This window comes from Cricetulus griseus, chromosome 2, assembly GCF_003668045.3.
Source record: "Cricetulus griseus strain 17A/GY chromosome 2, alternate assembly CriGri-PICRH-1.0, whole genome shotgun sequence".
NCBI lineage: Eukaryota > Metazoa > Chordata > Mammalia > Rodentia > Cricetidae > Cricetulus > Cricetulus griseus.
The window spans coordinates 445,146,696-445,173,035 of NC_048595.1; the positions used below are offsets into that span (position 1 = coordinate 445,146,696).

At 46.5% G+C, this 26,340-nt stretch overlaps 1 protein-coding gene across 1 annotated transcript in view; it reads right to left on the reverse strand.

Annotated features, from left to right (window-relative positions):
• Window positions 1-3,601: 3,601 nt before the first annotated feature.
• The window catches only part of Thap4 (THAP domain containing 4), a 37,567-nt gene continuing 14,828 nt past the window's right edge, over window positions 3,602-26,340 (reverse strand). Inside the window, exons 3-6 of the mRNA XM_027397676.2 lie at window positions 16,272-16,431; window positions 10,598-10,707; window positions 9,449-9,552; window positions 3,602-3,912 (exon numbers count right to left, since the gene is read on the reverse strand). Of these exons, the coding sequence (XP_027253477.1) occupies window positions 3,793-3,912; window positions 9,449-9,552; window positions 10,598-10,707; window positions 16,272-16,431 (494 nt within the window). The 3' untranslated portion in view covers window positions 3,602-3,792. The remainder of the gene's footprint in view (window positions 3,913-9,448; window positions 9,553-10,597; window positions 10,708-16,271; window positions 16,432-26,340) is intronic.

The following is a 26,340-nucleotide window of genomic DNA, read 5'->3' on the forward strand; positions in this document are numbered from 1 at the left end:
AGTTCCAGGAGGCTGTAAGGTTCTCGATGTGGGTAAAGCAAGAGCTGTAAATGCTCCACCTGCAGAGCTGCCTCTCCACCATACAATTGGTGCACAAGGAACTCAGGCACGTGTGCTCCTGTGGGGGCCAGATGACAACCAGGGCTGTTGTTTCTGGAGAGCGGTTCACCCTTTAAAAGTGTTTTAGATTTATGAGTGTTTTGCCTCGTGTGTGTGTGTGTGTGTGTGTGTGTGTGTGTGTGTGTGTGTGTGTGTGTGTGTGTGTACACCACATGCATGCCTGGTGTCTACGGAGTAAGAGGAAAGATGTCAAGTTTCCTGGAACTGGAGTTATAGACAGTTGTAAAGTACCATGTGGATGCTGAAACCGAACCCAGGCCCTCTGCAAGAGCAGTAAATGCTCTTCAACTACTGAGCAATCTCTCCAGCCTCTCCATCCTGGCTTTTTTTTGGGGGGGGGGCATTTTTTTTGAGACTTCCGCTGTCGCCCGAGTTCTGCCCGCCACCACCTTAAGGTCCCAAGTAACACACAGAGACTTATTGTAAAGATAAGTCTTTCCACCAAGCCGCCTGAGTTCCACCCGCTGCGTTAGGGCCCCAAATAACACACAGAGACTTACATTAGGTACAATGCTGCTGGCCAAAGACTAGGATTTCTTATCTGCTAGCTCAGTCTTAACTATCAACCATAATCATAAGACTTATCTTATGGAGGACGCCGGCGAAATGCGTCCTGTCTTCCTGGAATCACATGGCGGCTCCAGAGCAGATAGCAGGAGGAAGAGGAACAGGGTGACTTCCTGTTTGTCCCTGCTTATATTCTGAGTCTGCCTGCTATCTCACTTCCTGCCTGGATCACAAGACTTTACTACATTTCCCAGAATCCTTCTTGACTCCTAGTCCCACCTATCTTTCTGCATCATTGGCCGAACAGTGCTTTATTTAACAACTAATAAGATAAACATACATATAAGGCTGACCCCCATCACATGGGTTTCTTATTGGCCTGGGGCTTGCCAATTAAGGTAGGTTCAGATCTGCCTGTCTCAGTTGCTCCAATGCTGGGATTACCCACTGTGTGTGTAATCCAGTGAAGGCCAAATATTGATGCTGGGTGTCTTTCTTAATTGCTTTCCACCTTTTTCACAGGGTCTCTCTCTGTGGCTTTGGCTGTCCTGGAACTCGGTCTGTAGACCAAACTCAAGATCCACCTGCCACTGCAGCAATGCTGTGATTAAAAGCAAGCATCACCATTCAAGATCACGTTATTTTTTAAAAAAATGTTTATTTATGTGTGTGTGCCATCTGTGGAGGCCAGCAGCTGGTTTTGGATCTCCTAGAGCTGGAGCCACAGGCAATTGTGAGCTGCCTGCTGTGGATGCCAGGATCTGAACTTGGGTCTTCTGGAACAGTAGCAAAGTGCTTTTAAGCTCTGAGCTATCTAGTCCTCCACCTATTGTCATTCACCTTGTTTTCTAAGACAAGATCTCTCACTGAATTTAAAGCATAGCATTTGGCTACACTGAACGGGCAGCAAGCCCCAGGGATCTGACTGTCTCCACTTTCCCAGCACTGGGATTATGTATGAGCTAAAAATTGCTAAAATTCCTTCACACGGGGAGACACAGGCAATCCCCTCTCCGAAGGGCCCCCAAGCAAATATAGGCACGATTCTGCTGAAGTTTACTCTGGTGAACCAACAACTTTATTGGGCTTTCTTATGGAGAATATGTGAGCAGTTCCTTTCAGGGTGTGTGTGCTCACCTGCCCCAATAGACTGCACCCAGAAAGCCTCTAACCAGCAAGGGGAGCTTTCCCATAGCACAAAGATGAAGCTCCACTCCTCTAGTCCTCCCCCAGCCTATATACTCTAGCCCCTTCCAGAGTCATGTGCAATTAAGGAACAGCTGTATACAATGGGGGTAGGGAATGGGTGGGCACTCAGGTGAGGGTCTCCTTTCCAGTGGGGATGCCCTTTTGACTGCCTCAAGATGGCAGTTGTTTGGCTCAGAGGATAGTCACAACACAGGAAAATGCTGCCACACACACTTTGCACAGGTGCTGGAGACAGGATTCAAGTGCTGTTTGTGTGGCAAGAACTTTACGAGTCCCTCATCCCTATGTTTAAATGTGCATGCCACAAGCTAATGTAGTCAGGCAAGGACCACTGGGACAGAATAGCTGGCATAATGGTAAGATTATTTTGCTCAAGTTTCAGGTGTCAGCCCATCATGGCCAGAAGGGTTTGGTGAAGCAACTCCATCAGTGGCCAGGAAACAGCAAAGGGGATACTGGAAAGAGCCAGGACAAGATACAGGCGCTAAGGACACACCCTAACCGAGATGCTAACTCTTCCTACCTTTCACCACCTCCTAACAATGCCACCATGTTATGATCCATCAAGTGATTAACTCCTTGATTACATCAGGGTCCCTATGATCTAATAGTGTCTGGAGACTCTCAAGACACTCCCAGGGGTGTGCTTCCCTAATCCCTCAGGTGCTTTTCAGTGCAGTCAAGCTAACATTTAACTGCCATAAGGAGGTCAGAGACTCTGCAATGTAACTAACTTCACAGGGTGTCTCAGGGAAAATAAGAGACACTAAGTGTGAAATGACCTCCTGGGGCAGGGATGAGGCTCAGCTGGTGAAGCTCTGGGATTGATCCTCAGGCTTCGTGACACACACTTGTAACACAAGCACTTGGGAGGTAGAGGCAGGAGGCTCAGGAATTCAAAGTCATTCTTGGCTACATAGGTCAGCTTAGGCTACATGAGACCTTGGTTACAAAACAAAAACCTCCTGCTTTGTTCACGGAAAAGACCTGGAAGTAGAAGCCCACATGAAGAGCCTGTGTATTTCTAGGCTTTGGTCTCTATTTCTACCCACCAGAAAGCCGTGGGTTCACCGATCAAAGCCTCTTGTAGCCTCTAGGGGATAATCTGATTCGGATGTCTGCAGAAGCAAAAGCAGCACCCGACTGAAACTGCATGGAACTCACTAATAAGCATGGGGTTGCCGGCAGGGAAGGGTGGATTGGTGGCTGGAGTGAGGAGTGTTGTCTGCTGGGTGTCCACAAACACTGTAGGCACCCTTACCCCAAAGCACAAGCCCACAGAGAGAGCACTAAGTGCCAGCTTCAAGGCCAGGGGGCTAAGGGGACTCAGGGGTCAACTCAGCCAGCTCTGGAGGGGGCTTCTGAGAAAATCCCAGCCATGGCAACCAGAAGAAACAGACCAAGACAGCCAGGCTGTCAAGTTTAGGGTCAATGGCAGAAAGCAGAACTTCCAGGGGGAAGGCTGTTGGGAGATTGACAACAAACAGGCAAGGCGGACAGGGCTAACTGTGGAGAGTCCTGGATTCCACCTCCAATACCTGTGGGGGTAAAAAAAGAAAAAGGAATCTCTCTGGAAGAGGGTTAGGGGCTAGAGGGCTTCATAAGCACTAGTGTCTGCAAAGAAAGAAAACCAAAAGCTGTAAAAGGTAGGAGGGGAGGGGAGGGAAGGAAGGAGGGAGCATGTGATCCTTTCTTAATATCTTAAAGACAAGATTGGAAAAAAATCTATCAGCAGCAGATAAAAAATGTACAGTCTACACAGTGATAATATTCAAAATCCTCAGCCATAAAAATAAAGGCCTTTTATTTGGTTTTCTATGCCATTACAAGATCATCTGGACAACAGTTCTGTGTCAGCAGAGCCTGTGGCCACACCATGTCTGCGGAGATGTCTACTAAACTGGGGGCTAGATGCAGGAGCCAGGCTCCTCCCCAGGCTCTGGTTGCTGCTCCAAGTTAGGGGGTCACCTTCTTGTAGGTAATGTGAAGATGCTGAGTCATTGGCTGTGTAGTGGTTGCCATAGAAACTGTCTGTTCAAGTTTGCCTTCAGAATTCAGTCTGAATTTTCGAGTAATCTGAGAGGAGAACAAAACAAAGCACTTAAGTTTTATACCTTCAAAGCAGTCAGCAAAAGCTGGGCGTGGTGGCGCATGCCAATAATCCTAGCACTCAGCAGGCTAGGACAAGAGAACTATTTCGAATTCTAGGTCAGCCTGGCTACACGAGTTCCAAGCTAGCCTAGGTTTTGTTTAGAAAAAAACAAAACAAAACAAAACAAAATACCGAACAAACACTGGAGCATCCATCTGTGTCTGTCATTGGTCACCGGCCTGTGAGCAGGTAATACCTCCACCAGGATGAAGTCTCTGGGCGTGAACCATAATGGGTCACACCAGCCACTTCCCCAAGCAACAGGTAGATACAGGGTTGGTATGAGCTCAGCTTTCCAGAAGTGACCTGTTATTTGGTCTCTGTTAATATTTGATGGTATTACGCTGTCTATAATCTCCTACTTCCATCTGAGCCTTAAACCATAGCAAATGTGTTCTGGGAAGCCTTGGGCCAGCACTTGGGGACCACTGGTCTGATATCAAACGGCTCTTCCCACAGGAATATGAGTAGACCCTGAGTCATGGCCTGAATGACAGTCCTCAGGCGTGGAATGCTTGTGGACAGTGTGACCACAGGATAAATGAATGTCTAAACAACCCTCTAGGGGCCTCTCACTTCAGGGCTTCAGGACCAAGGGTGGCAGAGGCCACACCCATCACTTGGACTCCCAACCCCTTTGCTGAAAGATAAAAATGTCAGTCATTCCAAGTTTAGTTAGAAGGGCCAAAGAGATGGCTCAGTGGTTAAGAAAACTTACTGCTCTAACACACACACAAATTAAAAACAGAAAAACAAATCAAAAGTCTATTTAGGGATTGATGATGTAGTTCAACCGGCAGAGTGCTTGCTTTCACAAATGAGATCCCCATCACTAAATAACCTAGATGTGGTGGTATACACCTGTAATCCCAATACCTGGGAGGTAGAGGTAGGAGTGTCATGAGTTCAAGGCCAGCCTGGATGCTTGAGACCCTGTCATGAAAAACCAGTTATTTAAGGGTACCAGGATGCTCCAAGGAAACAAGGAGCGAAGAGGCAGAGATGGTATCCCACTTAAAATACCTGTTGGCCCTGGAGGACTCAAAAAGTCTTTCATGGATTTGGAGCCTGTCTAGTTGAGAAAATAACCTGACTTCCACTGGACTTCCTACCTGCTCCCCACAAGAGCTGGGGGCAAGATCAAGCATAAACAGACCAGTGAGTCCAGTTCTCAAAAACTGCTGTGGCAAGGGGACCATAAGCAAAGCCTCAATTTATCTCTTTAGCTTCTTATGTTAGAATTAAGGGAGGGGGGAAAACAGGAGAAAAGGGCAAACAAAAGTATGTAAACAGAATTTTAGGAAGAGACCGCCTCCCAGCAGGATGCCCAGCCTGGAGAAATTCAGCATGCAAGTAGGATTGGAAAATGGACAGAAGGAAATATATTGACTAAAGCCTGGGTCAAAAGAGATACAACGGCAACTGAGGCAAGACAGAGAGATGGGAATTCCATTTGATGACTCAGAAAGGGAAAGCCTTGCCGGGCGTTGGTGGTGCACGCCTTTAATCCCAGCACTCGGGAGGCAGAGGCAGAGGCAGGATCTCTGTGAGTTCGAGACCAGCCTGGTCTATAAGAGCTAGTTCCAGGACAGCCTCCAAAGCCACAGAGAAACCCTGTCTCGAAAAACCAAAAAAAAAAAAAAAAAAAAAAAAAAAAAAAAAAAAGAAAGGGAAAGCCTTTTACCTTAGGGTCTGGTACTTGGTTCTTGCTGGCTGAGCAGTAAGGGCTTCAACATATCTGACCGAGTTACCCTGAAGCTAACAAGCTGAGCACAGTGTGCATGTTTGCCGCTCAGGCTGAGGCAGGCCGTTGCATGGCCAGCCTGGGCTCCATGATGGACACTGTTGTACAGATGGGAATGGAGAGCCCCAGAACACAACGGGCAGGCTAAGCTAGTGGGCTTCACTTTCCACCAGCCAGCTTCCTTAATCCTGAAGTGTTTAACCTACAGTTCCATTTTAAACAGCTAAGTCCTTTACCCTGCAAAGTCCTTTTCAAAGGACACTGAGGTGGAGAGAAAGGACAGACACACAGACTTAGTACCCAGCTCTTAGTAACGGATAGAAAGGCCAGACGAAATGAGGAAATTGGGCTGGAGAGATGGATTAGTGGTTAAGAGCACCGACTGCTCTTCCAGAGGACCCAGCATCCACATGGCAGCTCACACCCATCTGTAACTCCAGTTCTAGAGGATCTGATCCCCTCACACATATGTGCATGCAGGCAAAACACCAATGCACATAAAATACAAATAAAGGATATGAATAAATGCCTCAATGAAAACTGGAGTAACACAAGCAACTAGTGGAATGAATTAATGAAAACAATTCATGACATGAAAATAGAATTTAACAAAGAAATAGAATTACTAAAGAAAAGACAAACTGAATTTAAAACTCTAGAAGTCAAAGAAAAAGCTCAGATAAAAGCCTCACCAACAGATCAAACCAAATAGAAGGCAGAGTTTCACATCTGGAAGACAAGGAAAAGGAATGGATAGCTTAGTCAAAGAAAATGTTAGATCTAAAGACCCAGGCACGAAGCAGTCAGAAAATCTGGGACACTATGAAAAGACCAAACCTATAAATAATAGGTATAGAGAAAGAAGAAGAAACCGAGATCAAATTCATAGGAAAATATTTTTAGCAAAATTATATAGGAAAATTTTCCAAAACTACAGATAGAGGTGCCTACCAAGAGGCATACAGAACACCAAATAATCAGGACCAAAAAAGAAACTCCTCACTACACACAATCAAACACTAAATGTATAGAACAACAACAACAACAAAAAAGGATATTAAAAACTGCAAGGGAAGTTGAGCAGCGGAGGTGCACGCCTTTAATGCCAACACTTCAGAGGCAAAGGCAAGTGATATCTGAGTTTGAGGCCAGCCTGGTCTACAGAGTAAGTTCCAGGACAGCCAGGGCTACACAGAGAAACCTTGTCTCAAAAAAACAAAACAACAACAAAACTGGGCTGGAGCGATGGCTCAGAGGTTGAGAGCACTGGCTACTCTTCCAGAGGTCCTGAGTTCAATTCCCAGCAACCACATGGTGGCTCACAACCATCCATTATGAGATCTGGTGCCCTCTTCTGGTGTGCAGATATACATGCAGGCAGAACACTGTATATGAAAAAAAAAACAAAACCTAGAAGGGAAAAAGACCAAATCACATATAAATGCACACCCATTAACTTATCAATGGAGACCCTGAATGTCAGAAGGGCCTGGATGGGTGTTCTATAAATTCTGAGAGACCACAGATAGAAGCCCATTCTACTACACCCAGCAAAACTATCAATCATATTTGAAGGAAAACAGCCCATGATAAAAACAAATTTAAGAAATTTCTGTCCACCAATCCAGCTCTATAGAAGATAATAGGAGGAAAGCTTAAATCTAAAAATAAGGTTAACTACACCCAATAGGATACAAGTAATAAACAATCCCAGAACAGGTAAACAAAAGAAGTCTTGAAACAAACAAAAAACCAAACAACAACAAAAACATTCCAGGAATTAATAAACATTGCTCAAAAACTCAATTGTTTAGATTTATGTATTTTACTTTCTATGTATCAGTTTTGCCTGAATGTATGTCTGTGTACCATGCGCATGCCTGGTGTCCTTGAATGACAGAAGGGGGCACAGACAAGATCCTCTGGAACTGGGGTTATAGATCGCTGTGAGCCACCATGGGGGTTCTGGGGACTAACCCATGTCCTAGCAAGAGTGGCAAGCACTTTTAACCACTCAGCCACATCTCCAGCACCAGTAACTCTCTATTAATGGTCTCAATCCCGCAATAAAGACACAGACTAACAGACTGCATTAGAGAACAAGACCTATCTTTTTGCTGCCTTCAATAATCATACCTCACCATCAAGGATAGACATCATCTCAAGTAAAGGGGTGAAAAAAGGAACTCCAAGCAAATAGAACTAAGACACATGCAGGCATCTATTTAGTATCTGACAAAATAGACTTCAAATCAAAACTAATCAGCAGAGATAGGAAAGGTCACTACATATTCATTAAAGGAAAACCCACCAAGAGGGTGATGTTACAATTCTATTCATTTATGCACCAAACACAAGGATACCCAACTTCATAAAAGAAACACTACTATGACTAAAATTACATATTGCCCCTAACACAGTGATACTGATCTCAAAATCCTACACTCACCAATAGAGAGGTCATCCAGATAAAAACTAAACAGAAATACTGGGGCTTATAAATAACATCATAAATCAAATGGACCTTACAGACATTTATAGGCTATTCCACCCAAACATTGAAGAATATATTTCCTTCTCAGCAGTCCAGGGAAGTTTTAAGAAATACAGGATAACTGAATCAGCATTCTGCATCCTATCTGATCACCATGGATGAAAACTGGGTATCAATAACAGAAGTTCAGAAAGTACACAAACTTCATGAAGCTGAACTCACTACCAAATGAAAATAGGGTCAAGACAGCAATCAAGAATGAAATTAGCTGGGCGTTGGTGGTGCACGCCTTTAATCCCAGCACTTGGGAAGCAGAGGCAGGTGGATCTCTGTGAGTTCGAGGCCACCCTGGTCTACAGAGAGAGTTCTAGGACAGCCAGAGCTGCACAGAGAAACCTTATTGGGAATAAAAACACACACACACACAAAACCAAACAAGTAAATAAGCCCGTGGGAAGAAACAGACCATAGGTTCATATGAGCATGGTCTAAGAGACACACGGCACTTTATAAGCCACACGCGGGCTACAAGTCACTCAGCAGGCAAAAGTCAGAACACACTGAATCACACAGAAAGGCAAACATGGACTGATGGAAAAAAGCAAAGTCACAAAGGCTCAAGAAAATGAAGTAGTATTTCTATTATTATTTTGGAGTAGAAAGCAGGAATCTGAGTTCAGATGTAATAAAGGACACCCTGGGGCAGATGGCATTATAAATGATGGCATGGACTAGGCCACACTAGCCACACAGGAAACAGACAACAAGTAAAAAACCTCCTATAAGTCAACAATAAAATCACAACCTACAAGGACACCCAGCATAAATGGAATATACAAGGAGTATACATTCACAAGTTAACTGAGTGGCAAGAGCTCAGCAGGAGCCAGTGACTGTCAGGCACTGCTGCTAGTTTCACTGCAGAACAATTTACCAGGACCTCCCATTCAGAATGCACCTACCCCCTGGCTCAGTAACGTAGGCGAGATCTGCCCAATAGATTCGGATATATTCACAAAAGTATAAAGCACAAACATAAAGGAATATTTGTGATGGAAAACAACAAATCCGAAAGGTGCAGGGCCAGGTATGACAGCAGGGGTCATTCACATCATGGGGGGAGGGCGGGGAGGGGGTGTGGGATGAAAATAAGTCTGTCAGATGCTGTGGCACCACTGCCGAGTCAAATGCTCTGGGAGCATCTGAGAGGGGTTGGGCTCACCTGCTCCACATGGGGCTCCTTAGCAAAGGAGATCCTGGAGATGGAATGGGATGAGATAGAGAGCTCCTGCCCGTTCACTTCACCCTCCTCCACTTCCACAATCCCTGCAAGGGAGGGGCAGTTAGTGTAGTTCCAAGCCACGCCCACCTTTAGAAACCTCAACTTTGCTACTATCCAGGTACAGTGTTTCTCTAAAGTTACTCTTGCAGATACCAAGGAAAATGACCCGGAATTCACGCCCGCCCCCCTCTGTATGTGTTTATACTCATGTGGGGGTCAGAGGTCAACTTTGAGTGTTCTCTTCTGTGGCTTTCTTTCTTACTCTTTTTGGAGACACATTCAGTCTCTCACTGAACTTGGAGCTCACCCTCTTGCTAGGCTGGCTGGTAGCCAGAAAGTCCTAGAGATCTGCACTCCTGAGGCTGGGGTTACAGGAGTGGAGCATTGTTATGGGGGGTATTGGGGATCCCAGACTCAGTTCTCATTCGTACACAGTAAGCACTTTGCCTACTAAGCTATCTCCCTAGTCCCCATACCTGTTTTTGAGAGGGGGTCTCATTATGTTGCTTAGGCTGGTCCGGAATTCATGGAGGTAAGATCCCCCTGCCTCACCCCTCTACATAATGGGGAGTATAAGGCTAAATGCCCACTGGAGGGTCACCCTCTGCAGAGGTGGCTGAACACTAGCTCTCTTACCTTACCTGAACTTCTCAGTGGGCTAGGAGAAGTCCCACCCTCAGCAACAGTACCACCCAATGCTGAAGGAGGAAGCACAGATGACAGCTCTCTGGCTTTTACATACTTCTATGTCTGACAGTGCCTGATAAGAGCCAGCATTATTCCACATTAGCTGATCCCGAATAGGAGTGAGACTGGACATGGCCAAAGTCACACGGGCTGTTGAGTGATTTTTTGAAACACCAGCTTGCCAGACTTCTAGACAAATACCATGTGTCAGGTTGGCCTGTTCTTGCCAGGATCTATCCTTTGGGCATGTACTGTGCTAGGAGGAAGGCTCAAGTCTATGGAGAACTCTATCTTCACTGTCCCTATAATACATGACCATGAGCAGGAACACATTTCAAAGTCACCTGAGACTACTAGTGCTGCAATACTCTTGCCAGCAGGCCCTGGGTAGGGGCACCATACCTGTGTTCTGGGCACTGATAAAGGCCACCTTGTTAGTGTCAGGCTTGAGGCGGATGAAGCCACACTCTCTGTGCATTGGCTTGTGTGTGTCTGGATGGAAGGAATTGAACCTGGAAGGGAAGACAGAGACATGAAGCAGACACAGGACCTCAAAATGTGCTGTAGCAAGGTTTCTCCTTTGGCCATGACATGACCATTCCATGCCACTTTGGAGATCACCTCAGCCTCATAGTCATGGTAATGGAATAAGCAAAACACAGTGGTAGCCAGGCCTATGAAAACAGTGAAGGGGCTTTTTGTTTCTTTAGACAGCATCTCACTGTATAGCCCTGGCTGGCCTGTAACTCACAGCCTGCCTCTGTCTCCCAAGTACTGGGATTAAAGGCATGTGTCACCACCCCCAGCTAATAATAGTTTTTAATACTCCCAGCAGAAGGGGAGTTATAGGACCTTCCCGGGGGATTCTGGCCATCATATTCTTCATCTCTCCTCTGAGTTGTAAGTGACTTTGGGGATTAATGGAGCACATTGAGTAACTAAAAGAGGGCCCCATGAGGTCATCATCTATGACGACAAGACTCTGCAGAGACACATGTACTAAAGGGTCACCTATAATTCTGTAAGGAACCTCAATAGCCTCATTGGTTTTGACAACCAACTTTGGTCTCTAGTTGGTGAAGAAACATTTGTTCATGTCTTCTTGGGAAAAGTTCATGCAACAAACTGGTGTTGTGATGAATCTGGGAATAGCAATGGCATAACTTTGTTTGTGTAGCAAATACTACTAAGACCAAACTATTCTAGGACAGGCTATCGGGGGCTTCTTCCCCATGTGGTACAGGATATGCGTCTGTCTGTTACAGCGGCAGTCAAATGGACCTTGCTCTGGGGAGGAAGACACATAACTAACAATGAGACATTTGCGGGTGGAGTGCCCATGGTGGTGCTGGAGGCATTCCTCAGGATGACTTCCCTGCTCCATGTTCACCGAGAGGCATGCTGCCTGGATTAGTGGGGTCTAACCTGAACACAGCTAAGGACTAGAGAATAGACTAGAGAGAGTAGCACACATGGGACAAGACTCCAGCAAGCTGTGACAGCAGTTGTGTGACTTACGGTATACGTGATAAAACATGCAACCAAAACCAAGATGGCTGTCCAGCAAGACCATGCTTATATAAAGTCAGAATTAAACGGGAAGGGCCATGTAGTTACTCTCCATGGTAGTTTCTGATTTAGCAGGTAAACTAGATAAAAAAGGATGAGTTAAAAGACTTGCTGGCTCACCATTTCTTGCAGCTGGGAGGGGAATGAAAGAAAAATCACAAATCAGACCCGTGTTACAGAGTCCCTCCTGCAATTAAAACCTTGAATCCCATGGAAGAGTCAGATGGTGAATAAGGAAAAGATAAGGTAAAAATGGCAGCAGTTACCGCTCAGGTCCAACTTCTGATATGTGGAAGGGAGAGTCTGATTCAGCAGTCAGGCCAGGTGTACAGAACACCAAGAGTCAGGGGAATACCCTGCCTCGGAACAGCTTGATTTGGGAGGGACTTGTAAGAAGGATGTGAAAGGGGGTTGGAGAGATGGCTTAGAGATTAAGAACACTGGTTGCTCTTTCCAGAGGTCGTGAGTTCAATTCCCAGCAACCACACAGTGGCTCACAACCATCTGTAATGGGATCTGGTGCCCTCTTCTGGCACACAGGCATGCATGCAGGCAGAACACTGTATGTACAGTAATAAATAAGGGAGTTTTTAAAAGAACTCACAGCCAGCCTTGGCTCAGCCTGTGGGACACGGGGCAGAGTCTGAGTGCTGTGGAAGGAGAATAAGTGAATAATTCCTTCTGGGAACAAAGACTGGGTAACCTGAGACAGCAGGAAGGCTCAGTTCCTAGTGGGCCAGCTCATAAATGCCATCAGGGACACTTGGTTATCCACAGCTGAGGTCCCAGGAATCAGGGTCTGAAAGAGGAGGGTCAGGAGCTACTGGGGAAAGGCAGAGAGGGGAGGTGTATGGTGCCAAGTTCACTGAGCAGGAAGGGACTATTTTCTCTATTTAAAAAGAAGGTGATTCATGTCGGGTGTTGGTGGCGCATGCCTTTAATCCCAACACTCAGGAGGCAGAGGCAGGCGGATCTCTGTTAGTTTGAGACCAGCCTGGTCTACAAGAGTGAGTTCCAGGATAGGCTCCAAAGCCACAGAGAAACCCTGTCTCGAAAAACCAAAAAGTGATTCAGCAGGGATCCTGGGGGCTATAAGGTAGAAGAAATTTTACTGAATCTGGGTGACTTAAAAGACTACTGGCCTTGGTTGTGGAGAGAATTCTTACAGTGGGTGGTGGTAAGGTGCAAAGATTCATAGTTGGTTAAACTGCAGAGAATACTGCCTAAGTGACATAGTGGCCAAATGCTTAAAAAGGAGGAAAAAAAGCCTCCTCATACACACATCACCGTTCCAAGACTAAAGGAATGTTGCAAAAGAGGGAGTGAGAAATGTTAAGAGCCAGAGGATAGGGATCTGATGTGCGTGCTGCTTTTCTCTCAGGCATTACATGGTCATCCTATTGTCATCTTGGAGCGGAGATTTCCTTGTACCAGAAGCCACAGCAACAAAATACACAGAACAATATGGTGATGGCTAGGTCTGTGGCAGGAGAGTTGTCAATGCTCTTTAGCACAGGGCCTTTACCTGGGATTCCATACATTACTCCCTGCTGTCCACCCAGCAGCTGCAAGAGACCGGGGAGATGCTAGAATATATAGCAGTGGAAGCAGACTAAAGGGAACTCTAGGATGCAGCTTCTCATGATGGGGTGTACTCTGTGGTAATGTAGCTGTTTGGGGGTCACCTATGCTCCTATGAGTAACCTCTCACCCATGCACTGTAAATACGCCCAACAAACTCATTGATTCACCAAGTTAGACGTTGGTAGAATCCTTTGTTGTTGATGCCCTATCTGGGGTAAACAGTTTATGTTTCCCCAAGAAAAAGTTATGCAGCAATGAAAAAAATATTGTGGAAAAACACTAGCTATGGGTCTGAGGGACATGGTCTAACCTGGTCAGAAGTATTCCTCCAGACTCTGATCCTCAACTCTATCTACCAGCCTGTCATCACCCTTCCATTTCCTGTTCTTTCTTCCAGGGTGGGTGGGTGTGTGTGTGGGGGGGGGGGCTGGAAGAGGTTCGATGGAAGAGCCAAATTTAAGAGGAGGCTGGGAAGAAGAGGTCGGAGTGAGCCAGAGGCAGAAGCAGCAGGATGTGTTAGAAAATGAGGTAACAAGCATGAGGCACATGAAACATGGGTTAGGCTGTAAGAACTAGTTAGTAACAAGCCTAAGCTATCAGCTGAGCATTTAATTTAAATCTCTGTGTGGTTATTTGGGGACCCGGCTGGCTGGACAGACTGACTGATGGGACAGAAAAGTATGTCTGTATCAGACCTAGAAACTTGTTCTTAATAATATGGAATGTCAGGCCTTTTCAGTTTGTATATTTCAGTTTTTAGTTCTAGGCACAACTGTAGATAATTACAGTAGAACCCTACCTTACCAAACTTTTCTCTCTGGAATTTTCTTTTCTTTTCTTTTTTTTTTGAGACAGGGTCTCATTGTATATCTCTGGCTAGCCTGGAACTTACTATGTAGACTAGGCTGACCTTGAATAATCCCAGCATTTAGGAGGCAAAACCAAGAGGCCGGCATGTCTACACTGCCATACCCTGGCATGAAAGGTAAAGACTGCCTCTGGGCTGGGCTGCAAATGTGGCACAGTGTAAAGAGCCTGCTCACGCACAAGGCCTATTAGGGGACAGAGGGAGAGGAGAGAGAAAGAAGGAAAAGGGGACTGAAGGAGGGAGGGAGGCAGTGGAAAAGTAAGGAGTGAGCCTGACTTACACTATCTGGGTCATTTATTTGCCTGTTTTTTTTTTCCAGTGCTGGAACTGAACCCAGGGCCTCACACATGCTGGGCAAGTCTTCTACCACTGAGCTATATCCTCGACTCTCTTTTACAATTTTATTATTTTTATTTTATGTTTATGGGTGTCTTACCTGCATGTATGTCTGCATACAACATACATGCTTGGTGCCTTGAAAGGCCAGAGAGGGCACTGGAGCCCCTGGAATTGTAGTTAAGGATGGTTGATAGCCACCTTGTGGGTGCTGGGAATCAGACCCAGGAACTAGGTCCTCTAGAAAAGCAGGAGCTCTGACAGCTGAGCTGCCCTCCAGCCCTGTGCCCATCTCTATGTTTTAGCTTTTGAGACAATCTTGCTGTGCAGCTCTTAAATTTGTGATCCTCCTGCCTCTGTCTCCCAAGTCCTGTAATTACAGGCATTAGCAGAGTTGGCTGTTCTAGACTATTTTGAGATTTATTTATTTTTTAAAGATTATTTAATTTTTTCCTCGTGTGTGTGTGTGTGTGTGTGTGTGTGTGTGTGTGTGTGTGTGTGTGTGTGTGTGTGTGATGTGTGTGCAGGTACCTGTGGATAGCAGAGGTTGGAGATTCCCTGAGGCTGGGTTACAGGTAGTTCAGTTTTAAGCTACTTGATATGAGTTCTTTGTTTTTCTTTTTCTTCTTCTTTTTTTTTTTTTTTTTTGGTTTTTCGAGACAGGGTTTCTCTGTGTAGCTTTGGAGCCTATCCTGGCACTCGTTCTGGAGACCAGGCTGGCCTGGAACTCACAGAGATCCGCCTGCCTCTGCCTCCTGAGTGCTGGGATTAAAGGCATGTGCCACCAATGCCCGGCTCTGCTTGATGTGAGTTCTAAGAACTGAACTTGAATCCTTTTGGAAAAGGACTCTTAACTGGTGAGCCATCTACAGCCCAAAGTTTATTTTGTATTTTATGTGTATGGGTGTCTGCCTACATAGATGCCTGTGTACCATACATGCGGTGCCCATGAGGCCAGAAAGGAGTATCAGATCCCCTGAAATAGATGGCTGTTAGCTGTCATGTGGGTGCTAGGAACTGATCCGCTGAAGTGGATTGAACTCAGGTTGTCAGGCGGGGCTCAAGTGCCATCATCCTCTGACCCATCTTGCCAGTCCCCAATTAGAGTCTTAACACAGAACTGTATAGTGGAGACTGAAGCAGAATCAGAATTTTGCTTTTTCATTTTATGCACTTACTTTTTTATGTGAGGTGCTGGGGAATAACTCCAGGGCTTGTACATACGTCAAAACCACTCCACCACTGAGATAGGTCCCTACCCTATTTAAACTTGCTAAACACATCTATTACTTTTGTAATTACATTTTCAGCTACCCTTAAAAGCAATACTATTTCCTATTGAGAACCATAAACCGTCTTGACCACCTCACCTAGCACAGGGCAAGAGTAAAAGAAAGCCACATCCTCTTATTCAACAACACTAGATGACTGGTTTCCATACAGGTTAGGCCAACACTAGAGAGTTAATTAAACACATACCAATACATTTTCTGCTTGGATTAACAAACTTGTAAACTTGTCATCTGCCTAACATCTTAAAGAATACTGAGAAGCAAGCAAGTATCATTTTTACAACCCTATGCCTCAGCTGCCTGGTTCTGGGAAAGGGAGAGCTTTTCTGAAGCAAATCTACAGCTGCTTTGCATCTTCCTGCCTGGCATGTCTTTGATCTGTCTGGAGTTACCTGACAGGCAGGCCATAAACTAGGTGGGGACTTACGAGAAGTTGAGCATAGGCTGGCCCACATGGGAGATGTGCACCTCCTCCAGGTACTGGAAGGGCTGCAGAGTCGGAAAGGTACCAACTCCTGGTGGGTCTGACAGCCAGGTACCCAGCATCCAGGACAGCGGTTCCACGACTGGGTTCATCTTGGGAGGCTCTGAAAATGAAAGGATGAACAGTAAATGACTAGCTTCCGCAAGTGGTTTGCCAGGCTTTGGACGGAGACCCACACGCTGCTGGAATGCACTTTTGCCAGAACAGCCACACAACCCTCAAATGCCTTGTGGTGAGATCCTCTTTGGAACCTCTGCAGTGCCAGAGTCTGGGTAGTGAGGGCAATGAACAAAGAAAAGCCAGAGCCCCCTTTCCGGCCCCTGGAGTCCTGGGATTGGATCGTGGTAGATGGGCTACAGAATCAGAATAAAAAGCAACAGGGCCGGAGAGGGAGGCGAGGCTGCAACAGGAGGCCGAGAGCTTCCAAGAAATTTTACTCTCCCTTTTATTCAGCTACGCCTTCTTCACATCCACAGGGCTCATCTGTCTCCTGAGTGTGACGGTGGCATACTGGCTGGACCTCTGAGGAGCTGGAAACAGGGATGAGGTACAGTAGGGCAGTGAGGACAGGGGCTGATGGCTGCTCAGCAAGTGCTTTCTGTGGTTAAGTCACGTGACCCTAAGATCAACACTGCTCTCACCCCAACTCCGTAGGAGGCTGTAGGATAAGGAGCACCAGGCTGGTTCCCACGTGTGGCCAGGACACCCCTGGCACCTTTGTATGACTTCAATTTGAGTACTGAATCTGGAGTTGGAAGGACAAGGAGCACTTGAGATGGACAAGCTCCGTCTGGCATGTGGGAGTCTTCATCTACCAAGTGACATATTCCCACTTCCAGAAACCAACCATTCACAGTGTGCTCCAAGACAGCCGTGCAGGGCTGGCCAGGACAGCCAGTCATGTCGCCCTGGATTGGAAGGGTTGGGAAGAACATCCAGGAAGGGGAAGACCTTTAAAGGTAGAAGATACAACTTATAGGAGGCAGTTGTCCCCCACCATCTGGGCTCCAGGTTCAGCTCATTGGACTTGGCAGCAAGTGCCGTTACCAACTGAGCCACCTGGACAGTCCTTAAAAACATCTTCACAGCGCTGGAGAAATGGCCTAGCTATTAAGAGCACTCACTGCTCTGGGGAAGGACCAGAGCTCAAGTCCTAGCATCACATGGCCACCCATGATTCCAGTTCTGAGAGATCTGATGCCCTTCTGACCTCTTGCACCAAGAACACTCCTGGTCTACACACATACATGCAGGTAAACCTTTTCACATAAAATAAGATATATAAGTGTCAGACAAAATTTTAATGATTTTTATTCACATACATATCTGTGTGTCTATGTGAGTGCAGCAGGTCAAATTCTGAACTTCTTCACAGGAGCTCAAGCAGACCAAGCTCCCATCTGCTCCACTGTGCTTAGGGTGCTGAGTTAGCCTCACACCTCAGCTGAAGCCTCCACCACAAGGGCAGGGTTATTAGCTGAAACACACTCCAGTGAGGCTCATGGTCTCAAGCTGTTCCAACACAGGGCAGACAACTCAGTCATGCTGAGCCAGACAGAAAAGTCTGCCACCCAACTCAATGTCATGATCTACAGCATAACACCTAAGCCCTTTGGGGGGACAACACAGGTGCCTTGCTCTGAGGGGGCCTTTGTAGAAGTCAGATGAGCCTGACAGCATTCAACCATAGGGGACTGTGTATGGAGAAGCAGAGCTAGGTATGTAGCTGGCTTGAAGCCCACCCCTATGCCTCAGAGTGTCTCTGTGGGAACACCAGTTCCCCCTTATAGTTCTTCTCTCACACCTACTAGAAAGCACACTAGAAAGCGAGTCCTGTCATTTTCTTGCCTATAAGCATTCCTGTGTCTCATGCACGGTGAGCATGTACGTCCTACGAGTACATATGTCCCATGGGCCCTTGTGCCAGTCAGAAGACAGTCAGCAGTCTTTTCTCCATCCTCTTCCCCGTTGTTTCCCATTAGGATCCTGCAGGCAGCATAGGGATGATCTATGTCTGCCCCCTAGGGTGGGAGGCTGGCAACAACACACAGTTCAGTCTCCTGATGGGGCATTCTCAGGACAGGGCCAGGCTATGTGGGTAACCCATGGAAACACCTTGGCTTCCTCAGGGAGGGGGTCAAGTAGCTTCTCAGGAGAAGCTAGAATCAAGCCCTGCACTAATGTCCATGATCCATACCTGACTCTACTCACATACTCCATTAATGTTCCTTCCCAGAATCCACCATGCCCATTCCTGTCCCCAGTGTCCTATGCTACCCCCCACCTTTGTCTGGCATTGCCTTTATTTTAGAACTCTCTGCTGTGGAATAATCCTTCTGTATACTGTAAATTTCGCTGTGATTGGTTTACTGAAGAAGCTGGCTGGCCAATAGCTGGACAGGACAAGGTTAGGTAGGAAAATCAGACTAAGGACACTAGAAGAAGGATGGAGATGCCAGCAAGACACAGAGAGAAGAAACAGGAGGTGCAAGATGAAAGAGAGGTAATACCATGTGGCAGAATGTAGATTAATATAAATGGATTAATTTAAGTTGTAAGCGCTACTTTGTAATGATCCTGAGCTATCAGCTGAGCATTTATAATTAATATTGAGTCTCCATGATGATTATTTAGGAACTGGTGGGTAGTAAAGAAAAGTCCACCTACACCCCTGTTAGGAGTCACTCAGCTCCTCTCTCCTGGAGTTCTTCTGTCTCAGTCATTACTGGGTGACAAGTTCCTCCAGCAGAAACAAGCTCAGCCTCCCTGAAAGTCTGGCTTCACACTGCTTCCAAGGAAACTGGACCTCAATGTCAGGTGAGAGACACAGAGCAGGAGGGAGGACAGAGAAAGACAGAGAAGAAACCAAGGCAGGGTAGACTGATCCTGGTCCTGCTGATTCTGCCCTCCAATCTGTCTAAGGATCTTGCTGGGATGCATACACTAAGTCAGCATCATCACGAACTGAAATGATTTTAAAAGGCGAGAGTGCTCGCTGCCAAGTAGGACAATCTGGGTTGGATCCCTAGAAGTCCCAAGTGGAAGGAGAGAACCAACTCCCCCAAGTGGGTGCTGGATCTGAATGCAGGTCCTCTGGAAGAGCAGTAAGCACTTCTAATCACTGAGCCACCTCCTCAGCCCCTGTGGGACAGGTCTCTCTTAGGCTGTGACTCAGGCTGACCATGAGGTCTTCCTGTTCAGCTTCTAGAGTACCTGGATCACAGGGATGAGCTAGCAAGCCTGGCTACTATACCCTTAAAATCCCGAGCAAGGCTGCTGCTCCTGCAACACCACTCCCCATAAAGCTAGAAGACCAAATATGGACATTTGACCGAGGACGCGGAAAGATGAGGTGCCCTCCAACTCAGCCTACTTAGGAAATGTTCTTCACAGTATTGGGCATATGAGCTCTTGGTGCCCAGTAGGTGGTGCTGTTGTTGGGGGGTTTAGGAGGTGTGGCCACTTCTTTGTGCTTATGGTTGAGGATGTGAGCTCTGAGCTTCCTGCTCTGGCCACCATGCCTGCCACCCCCTGCCATGAAGGACTGCTATCCCTGTGGAACCATAAGCCCAAATAAACCCTTTCTTCTATAAGGTGCTGCAGTCATGGTGTTTATCACAGCAATGGAAAATTACTAATATACCCAAGCAGCAGCCAAAAGCATGTAAAAGTGAAGGTAAGGACGCACAGGCAAATGGAGCAGAGCTCCTTCCTGGGAAGACATGCTGGTGTTTCCCAGCACAGATGTGGGCAGAGTACTAGCCCAAACAAACAAAGTCGAAACTAGGGCACACAATGACGTAGATTAAAACAAGACAAAAACTATTTTTTTTTTAAAGGTGATAATGGAGCAGAACCTAGCAACATGTTGCTATACCCGAAGGCACAGACCCTTCAGAAATCAAGTATCCACTAAAGGCAGATCTAACTACTTGCAGCAGCATTATTCACCATCGCCAAAAGCAGAACTCACATCCAATGCCTGCTGAATAAGATGTCACACAGCATGTCCAGACAATGAACATTATTCAATCATAGAAGCAACTAATTACCAACTCTACAACACAGGTAAGCCTGGTTGAAAGAAGCAGACTCAAGAGCAGGTTTTACCTGGTTGCAATCTTGTGATAATGTCCAGAGCTCCCATTACGCAGAGGGAAAGCAATTCAGTGTTCCTCCATGGCGGAAGACACAGGGCCAACTGACAAGACGACAAGGAAAGAAGACGCCTCTTAAGTATCTGCTAGCAGACCTGAGGTAGCCAACTCTGCAGCACTAGAGATGGGGCTGGCTCAGACAGGCACAGGCTTCCTGGAACTCAGTCCAGAAAAGCAACTTTCAGTATCCAGAACTTTAAAACTATTGGTCACTTAATGAAATGACATCAAATAAAATAATTATTAAAATTAGTTGCACTGGTTTCCTTCTACCTTCTTAAAGGGGTTATTAAGAAGTTTAAGTGCCAGGCACTGGTGTTGCACGCCTTTAATCCCAGCATTTGGGAGGCAGAGGCAGGCAGATCTCTGTTAGTTCTAGTCCTAGTTCTGCCTGGCCCACAAAGGGAGTCAGGGCTGTTACACAGAGAAACTCTGTCTTGCAAAACCAAAAAAGTTTAAAGTTTAAGTTAGGAGCTGGAGAGATGGCTCAGTGGAGACCTGAATGACCTAACAGCTGTCCAGGACAACTGCTGTCATGCTGGGACATAGATCCATTGTGTCCACCTGTCTCTGCCTCCCAAGTGCTGGGATTAAGGCACGCACCACCACCACCTTCAAAATACTGATTTTGAAGAGAAAAACAACTTGCTCTCTAAAGATTTGTTCAAATGTAAACAACTTGCGATATGAGTCACACAGTCTTGTCCTGGCTGTCTGGTCTACTAGTTAGTCATGGCATTGCAGGGTGTGGTGTCCTAAAGTCACCAAGATTTTAGGGCTGGTAGCTTTAGCTGCCCCACCTATCCGTACTAATGTGCTCTCCTGACTTGCCTCCCCCTTCATCCTTTCCTCTTCTGGGCAGGGAATGAAAAGCCCCTGGCTATTCTGGACCAATCTGTATAGCCCTCAGCTACACCTCAGAAAAGGGTTCATGCTATTCAGTCATCCTGGAAACAGGTTCCAGAAAGCAACTAGTGCTGCAGGAACTATCCCATGGATAGTTACTAGCTCAACAAAGGGCAGGGGAACCAAACAGCAGACTTTGACATCAAATCCCTGTGAGAGCGAGGTGGGCATGGTAAAGCACACGTTAACCCAGGGTAGGGAATGTGCTTCTGCAAAGCTTGGCCAGGTCCAGCTAAGCCCTCCGAGCTAGGTTTTCATGTAGAAGTAGGGTGGGTTCCAAGTGTCTGTGTACCCTCTCCCGACACTGCGTGGAGAGGCTAGAGAGAAGGCTCAGTAGTTAAGTCTATTCTGACTGCTCTCCCACAGGACCTAGGTCTGATTCCAGCATCTACATGGTGGTTCAGAACTGACTAATTCCAGCCCCACAGGATCTGATCTCTTTTCTGGGCTCTGCACACAACATGTGTTGCATGCAAATACATGAAGGCAAAACACCTGTACTACATAAAGGAAAAGGAAAAACTAGATGGAGAGACTTATAGACTAGGTAGTGGCAGAGAGCAAGGCTACCAGGGGGCACACTGCTTGGCACTGGATCTATGGGTGTGCAGGTTGCAGTATGCCCTTTTCAATGACATTATGGTTTGTTCCTTCTGTGCTAAGGGGTATCAGCATGGCCAGGTTCTTGTCCAATAGGAACTTTGGGGGCCTGGATAAGGCAATGATTAAGAGAGGGATGAGGTAAAACAGCAAACTGCAAATCCAGGGCTGGTAGAATAGAATTACCAGAGCTAGAGGTGGAAAGCACTGGATACCACACAGTAAAGAAAGTGGAAGTGTCCCGAGATAGGGAAGGAGATGGACGGGTAGGAGGGCAGTGTAAAGAGGTGTAGGTCACAAGGGCCAAGATGGTAACGGCCTCAGGCTGTCTAGAAGCACCAGAGAGGTGTCTGCTCAGCACACGGGCACCTTGGCATGGGTTCAGCATCTACCTGAAAAGAAGGCAAGAACGACTGCTGAGTGCTACAGCTTGCTGCCTTGCCCAAGTTCTGGCTAAAGCCCATTAAGTAGTGCCTGCGATCAATGTGACATGGCAAAATTCTCCTCGGGCTATGGCAGCCAGTTTATAAACAGAAGCTCAGTAGGTCCTTCTGGAAGAAGAACTGCAAACCCAGGTACCACCAATTCTGTGGCATGCAAGGTTCATGAGTTGGTCTGTGACACTTGGCCAGTGAAAGGAAACACAGGACCACAAGATTCTCTGATGACCAGTAGGAAATACATCACTGGAAATGAAGGACATACCATCTTGTCCATAAATCAGGACACTCTGAGTACCAAGATTCCTGACCCACTACACGAGTGCAGCGTAGAAGAGACTCTGAAAAGCAGCATGTCACTACTGAGCCCTGGCTCCACTCTCCCAGCTCACTGTCCTTAAAGGATGCCAATTTGGACAAGTGACAGCAGGTGGGCACTAAACAATCAGTGCTTCCGCCTGGCAGTGAACCTGGACTACCGTGGATGGGCTGGCTGGCACTCTCTGCTCTTCCACTATCTCAGAGTCCCTGCTTGGAAACTGCTGCCAGCCAGCCCTGGCCACTCTCCTTGCTTTCACTGACATGTGGGGCAGTGGGTGAAACAATCAAACCATTCTATAACCCAAATATCCAGTTAAGGAGCCTAGATGTGTTGAAATCCATCAAACTACAGATTCAAGAACTTTGTGTTTCACTGTATATAAATTTAACTTCATTAGGAAAATAGAAACAAAACAAAAAGTATAAGGATCTGGTCTATATGTAGCTTTCAATCTTTTAAAAAGAACAAACTAGATAAGCTTTTCTATGAATTTTTTTTGATTTCATTTTTATTAAAATCTTAAAGTTTAAAAAATAAAAATTTAAATTTCTACAGCAAGTGGCCTAAACATTGAAAGCAGGCTTACCCATCCCTAAGTTTTCTGAACTCCGATACACTCCGTCAAGGTTCCTCAAGGTTATTTTCTGCCAATTGACGGGAAATGTGAGCACCTGGCTGTTATAGCATTGCAGGAAATGAATGCCAATCCAAAGAGAGCATTCTGGGAGTTGTAGTCTTCTATAAAAGACTGCGTCTCAGAAGAATGTGGAAGACAAGACAGCCTCGGAGATCCAGAATTTTAGAGCTAACGGAACTCTGGGAACAGAACTACATCAGGCCAGAGAGCTAACTGTCTCATCCAGCGGAAGGAGCAAGGGTCCCACCTCTCTTGTTTCCACTGACTGACACTGAGGGAACCAACTCACTACATCAAAAAACACAGCAGGACACACAGAACAGACACTGTTTCTTCAGAAACATCTGCCAGGAGCTTAGGCTCCTAACATATTTTTTCTGTCTTTAAGAATGCTGTTCCGCTTAGCGTAGCTTTAAACATGAGGGTTTTCAGTCTAGCAAATGGGCTCTGGGCCTGGTGTCAGGACATGGGTAGGTACACACTTGCGGGGACCTGGGGACAAAATCCTTCGTGACTCTTACCCTCACATCACTGCTTTGTTAGCAACAGCAGGGATGCTGTGGTATGCAGAGAAAATGACGCTAATCATATGGTACAGCGAAGTTTAAACAACAAGAAAACCCAGCAGAGGCGGGCTGCCCAGCAGCACTCAACTGGTGAAGGGGAGCGCTCCAGCAGGAGGCTGGAGAACTATTAGAATCACCAACTGTTTTTTTTTTTTTTTTTTGTCTACTTGACACAAGCTCAAGTTATCTGGGAAGAGGAACCTCAGTTGAGAAAATGCCACCCCCAGAGGCCTGTAGGTAAGTCTGTAGGGTATTGTGAAATAAACCCCTTTCCTCTGCAAGCAGTTTTGGGCCAAGGTGCTTTATCATAGCTGTAGAAAGCTAACTAAGACAGCTGGTAAGTCGTTAAAGTTCGCAGCATGCTCACATACTAGCGATAACCAAATTTAACAGTGATGTGGGGCTTCTAGTTCCAGCTCTGAGAAGTAAACGGCTGAAGTACAGGGGACAGACCTGTAACCCAACACTCGGAAGACAAAGGCAAGAGCACCACCAGAGTCCAGGCTGAGCTACACTAGGAGCAGCAGGCTAGCCAGGATTCCATCTGTTTAGAAATGAGAGACAGGAGCGGGGAAGTGGGCCTGGGGATGCATACCTTATTCCCTACACTCAGGAGGCAGGGGAAGGTGGATCTCCGTGAGTTCAAGGCCAGCTTGGTCTATGTAGTGAGTTCCAAGCTAGGGAGACATGTTTCAAAAACAAAAGACAAAGGCCGGCGTGTATAAAGAACCTCCAGCAACTGCAGAAATGAAGCACTGTCCAACTGTTAGCCACCCCAGATAGTAGCTCACGCCTACCCCCTCAGCTCCTGCCACCTGATACACTGTACCTAACTCTCAGAGTGAAGCAGATATTCTAGGAGGACATTACTCAGCTACATTCCTGCCCCAGCCCTCACGACAAGGTCAAAAATCAAGAGTTGACAGGGTGGTGGCACCTGCCTTTAATCCCAGCCCTTGGGAGGCAGAGGCGGGTGGATCTCTGTGAGTTTGAGACCAGCCTGGTCTACAAAGTGAGTTCCAGGACAGCCAGGGCTGTTACACAGAAAAACCCTGTCCTGAAAAACCAGAACCAACCAACCAACCAAAAAGCATCAAGAGTCACCCATGCTGCCATTCCATTAAAGAGTTCCTTTCACCCCATACAACAAGAGGAAAGAAGGGTTCTTCTTCCTCTTCATGCTGAACACATGGTGTGGGATGGTGACGACCTGTATGTGCGAATCCACACACTGCAAGGACTCAGACCTCTTTCTCCTCATTCCCTTTCCAGCCCTGCCATTCTCCACATGGAGTGGGAGGAAGCAAAACCTGTGGCTGACATATTTGCACCTGCTATTTCCCGTCCTGACAGACTTCTATAGGCAGCCAGGGTCTCACTTCTCCAGGAAAGAGTTCCTCTTTCCTTCACAGCTGGTTTGCGGCCTGACCAACTAGATGGGTCTAGCTATAGAGCCACAGCACAATTTATCTCCGAGGACCGGAAGGCCATCTCTTCACTTGGGGATGTTTAGGAGTCAGTGTAGTATAAAACCGGGAGGAAGCTCAACACACCGAAGGGTGCTTTCAGGGCAAATCCTGAAAGTCACGGTTGCTTTGCGTCCTCCATCTGCTCTGACCCACTCACAGAATGCAATTTTAAAAAACAGCTAAGTCTGAACCTCAGACTCTCAAAAAGGAAAACAAAGCTAACCTTACTTTCTTCTGTAACAAAATCTGGCCTTTAAATACACCCGTAGACCAAGAATGATGGCCGCTTAATGGCACGGTAACTGTATTCTTCAATTAGATCTCTATCCACAGTTTAGGACTGAGAGTCTTTATCTGCAGTCTCCATGACCCTGTTACAGGACCCTCAGATCAGAGAGGGACATCATCATCCATGTCTCACCGGACAGTTATTATTACTGAGTTTCTCTGTGTAACAGCCTGGGTGTCCTGGAACTCAGTTTGTAGACAGAGATCCTCGGCCTCTTTAGTACTGGGGTTAAAGGTGTAGGTAGGAACTTACATCTCAGGGACACAGAGGTCAAAGGTCAGGGGTGAAGCTTGTTACACAGACTGAACTAAAATGAGCTGGTTGATGCTGGCAGAAAATATCTACCAAGACAGTCAATCCAGGTTCCAGTATGTGAAGTTTCACTGTGGGACAGGGAGCTCTGCTAGAGTAGAGAGAGAAGAAAGAAAAGAAACAAAAGAGGTAAGTGGGAGACAGACACACTATCAGAAAGGGGACTTTTTTCCCTCTTGGCTTTTCATGGTAAAACCCTCCTGGGCTTCCTGGATTCTCAGAGCAGAGTTATTAAGGCAAAGGTGGCTGTTGTTTGATAAGCCAGGGATTGAGCTGGGCTAAGGTAAAGAGGTGGCCTATGTACAGGCTTTTAT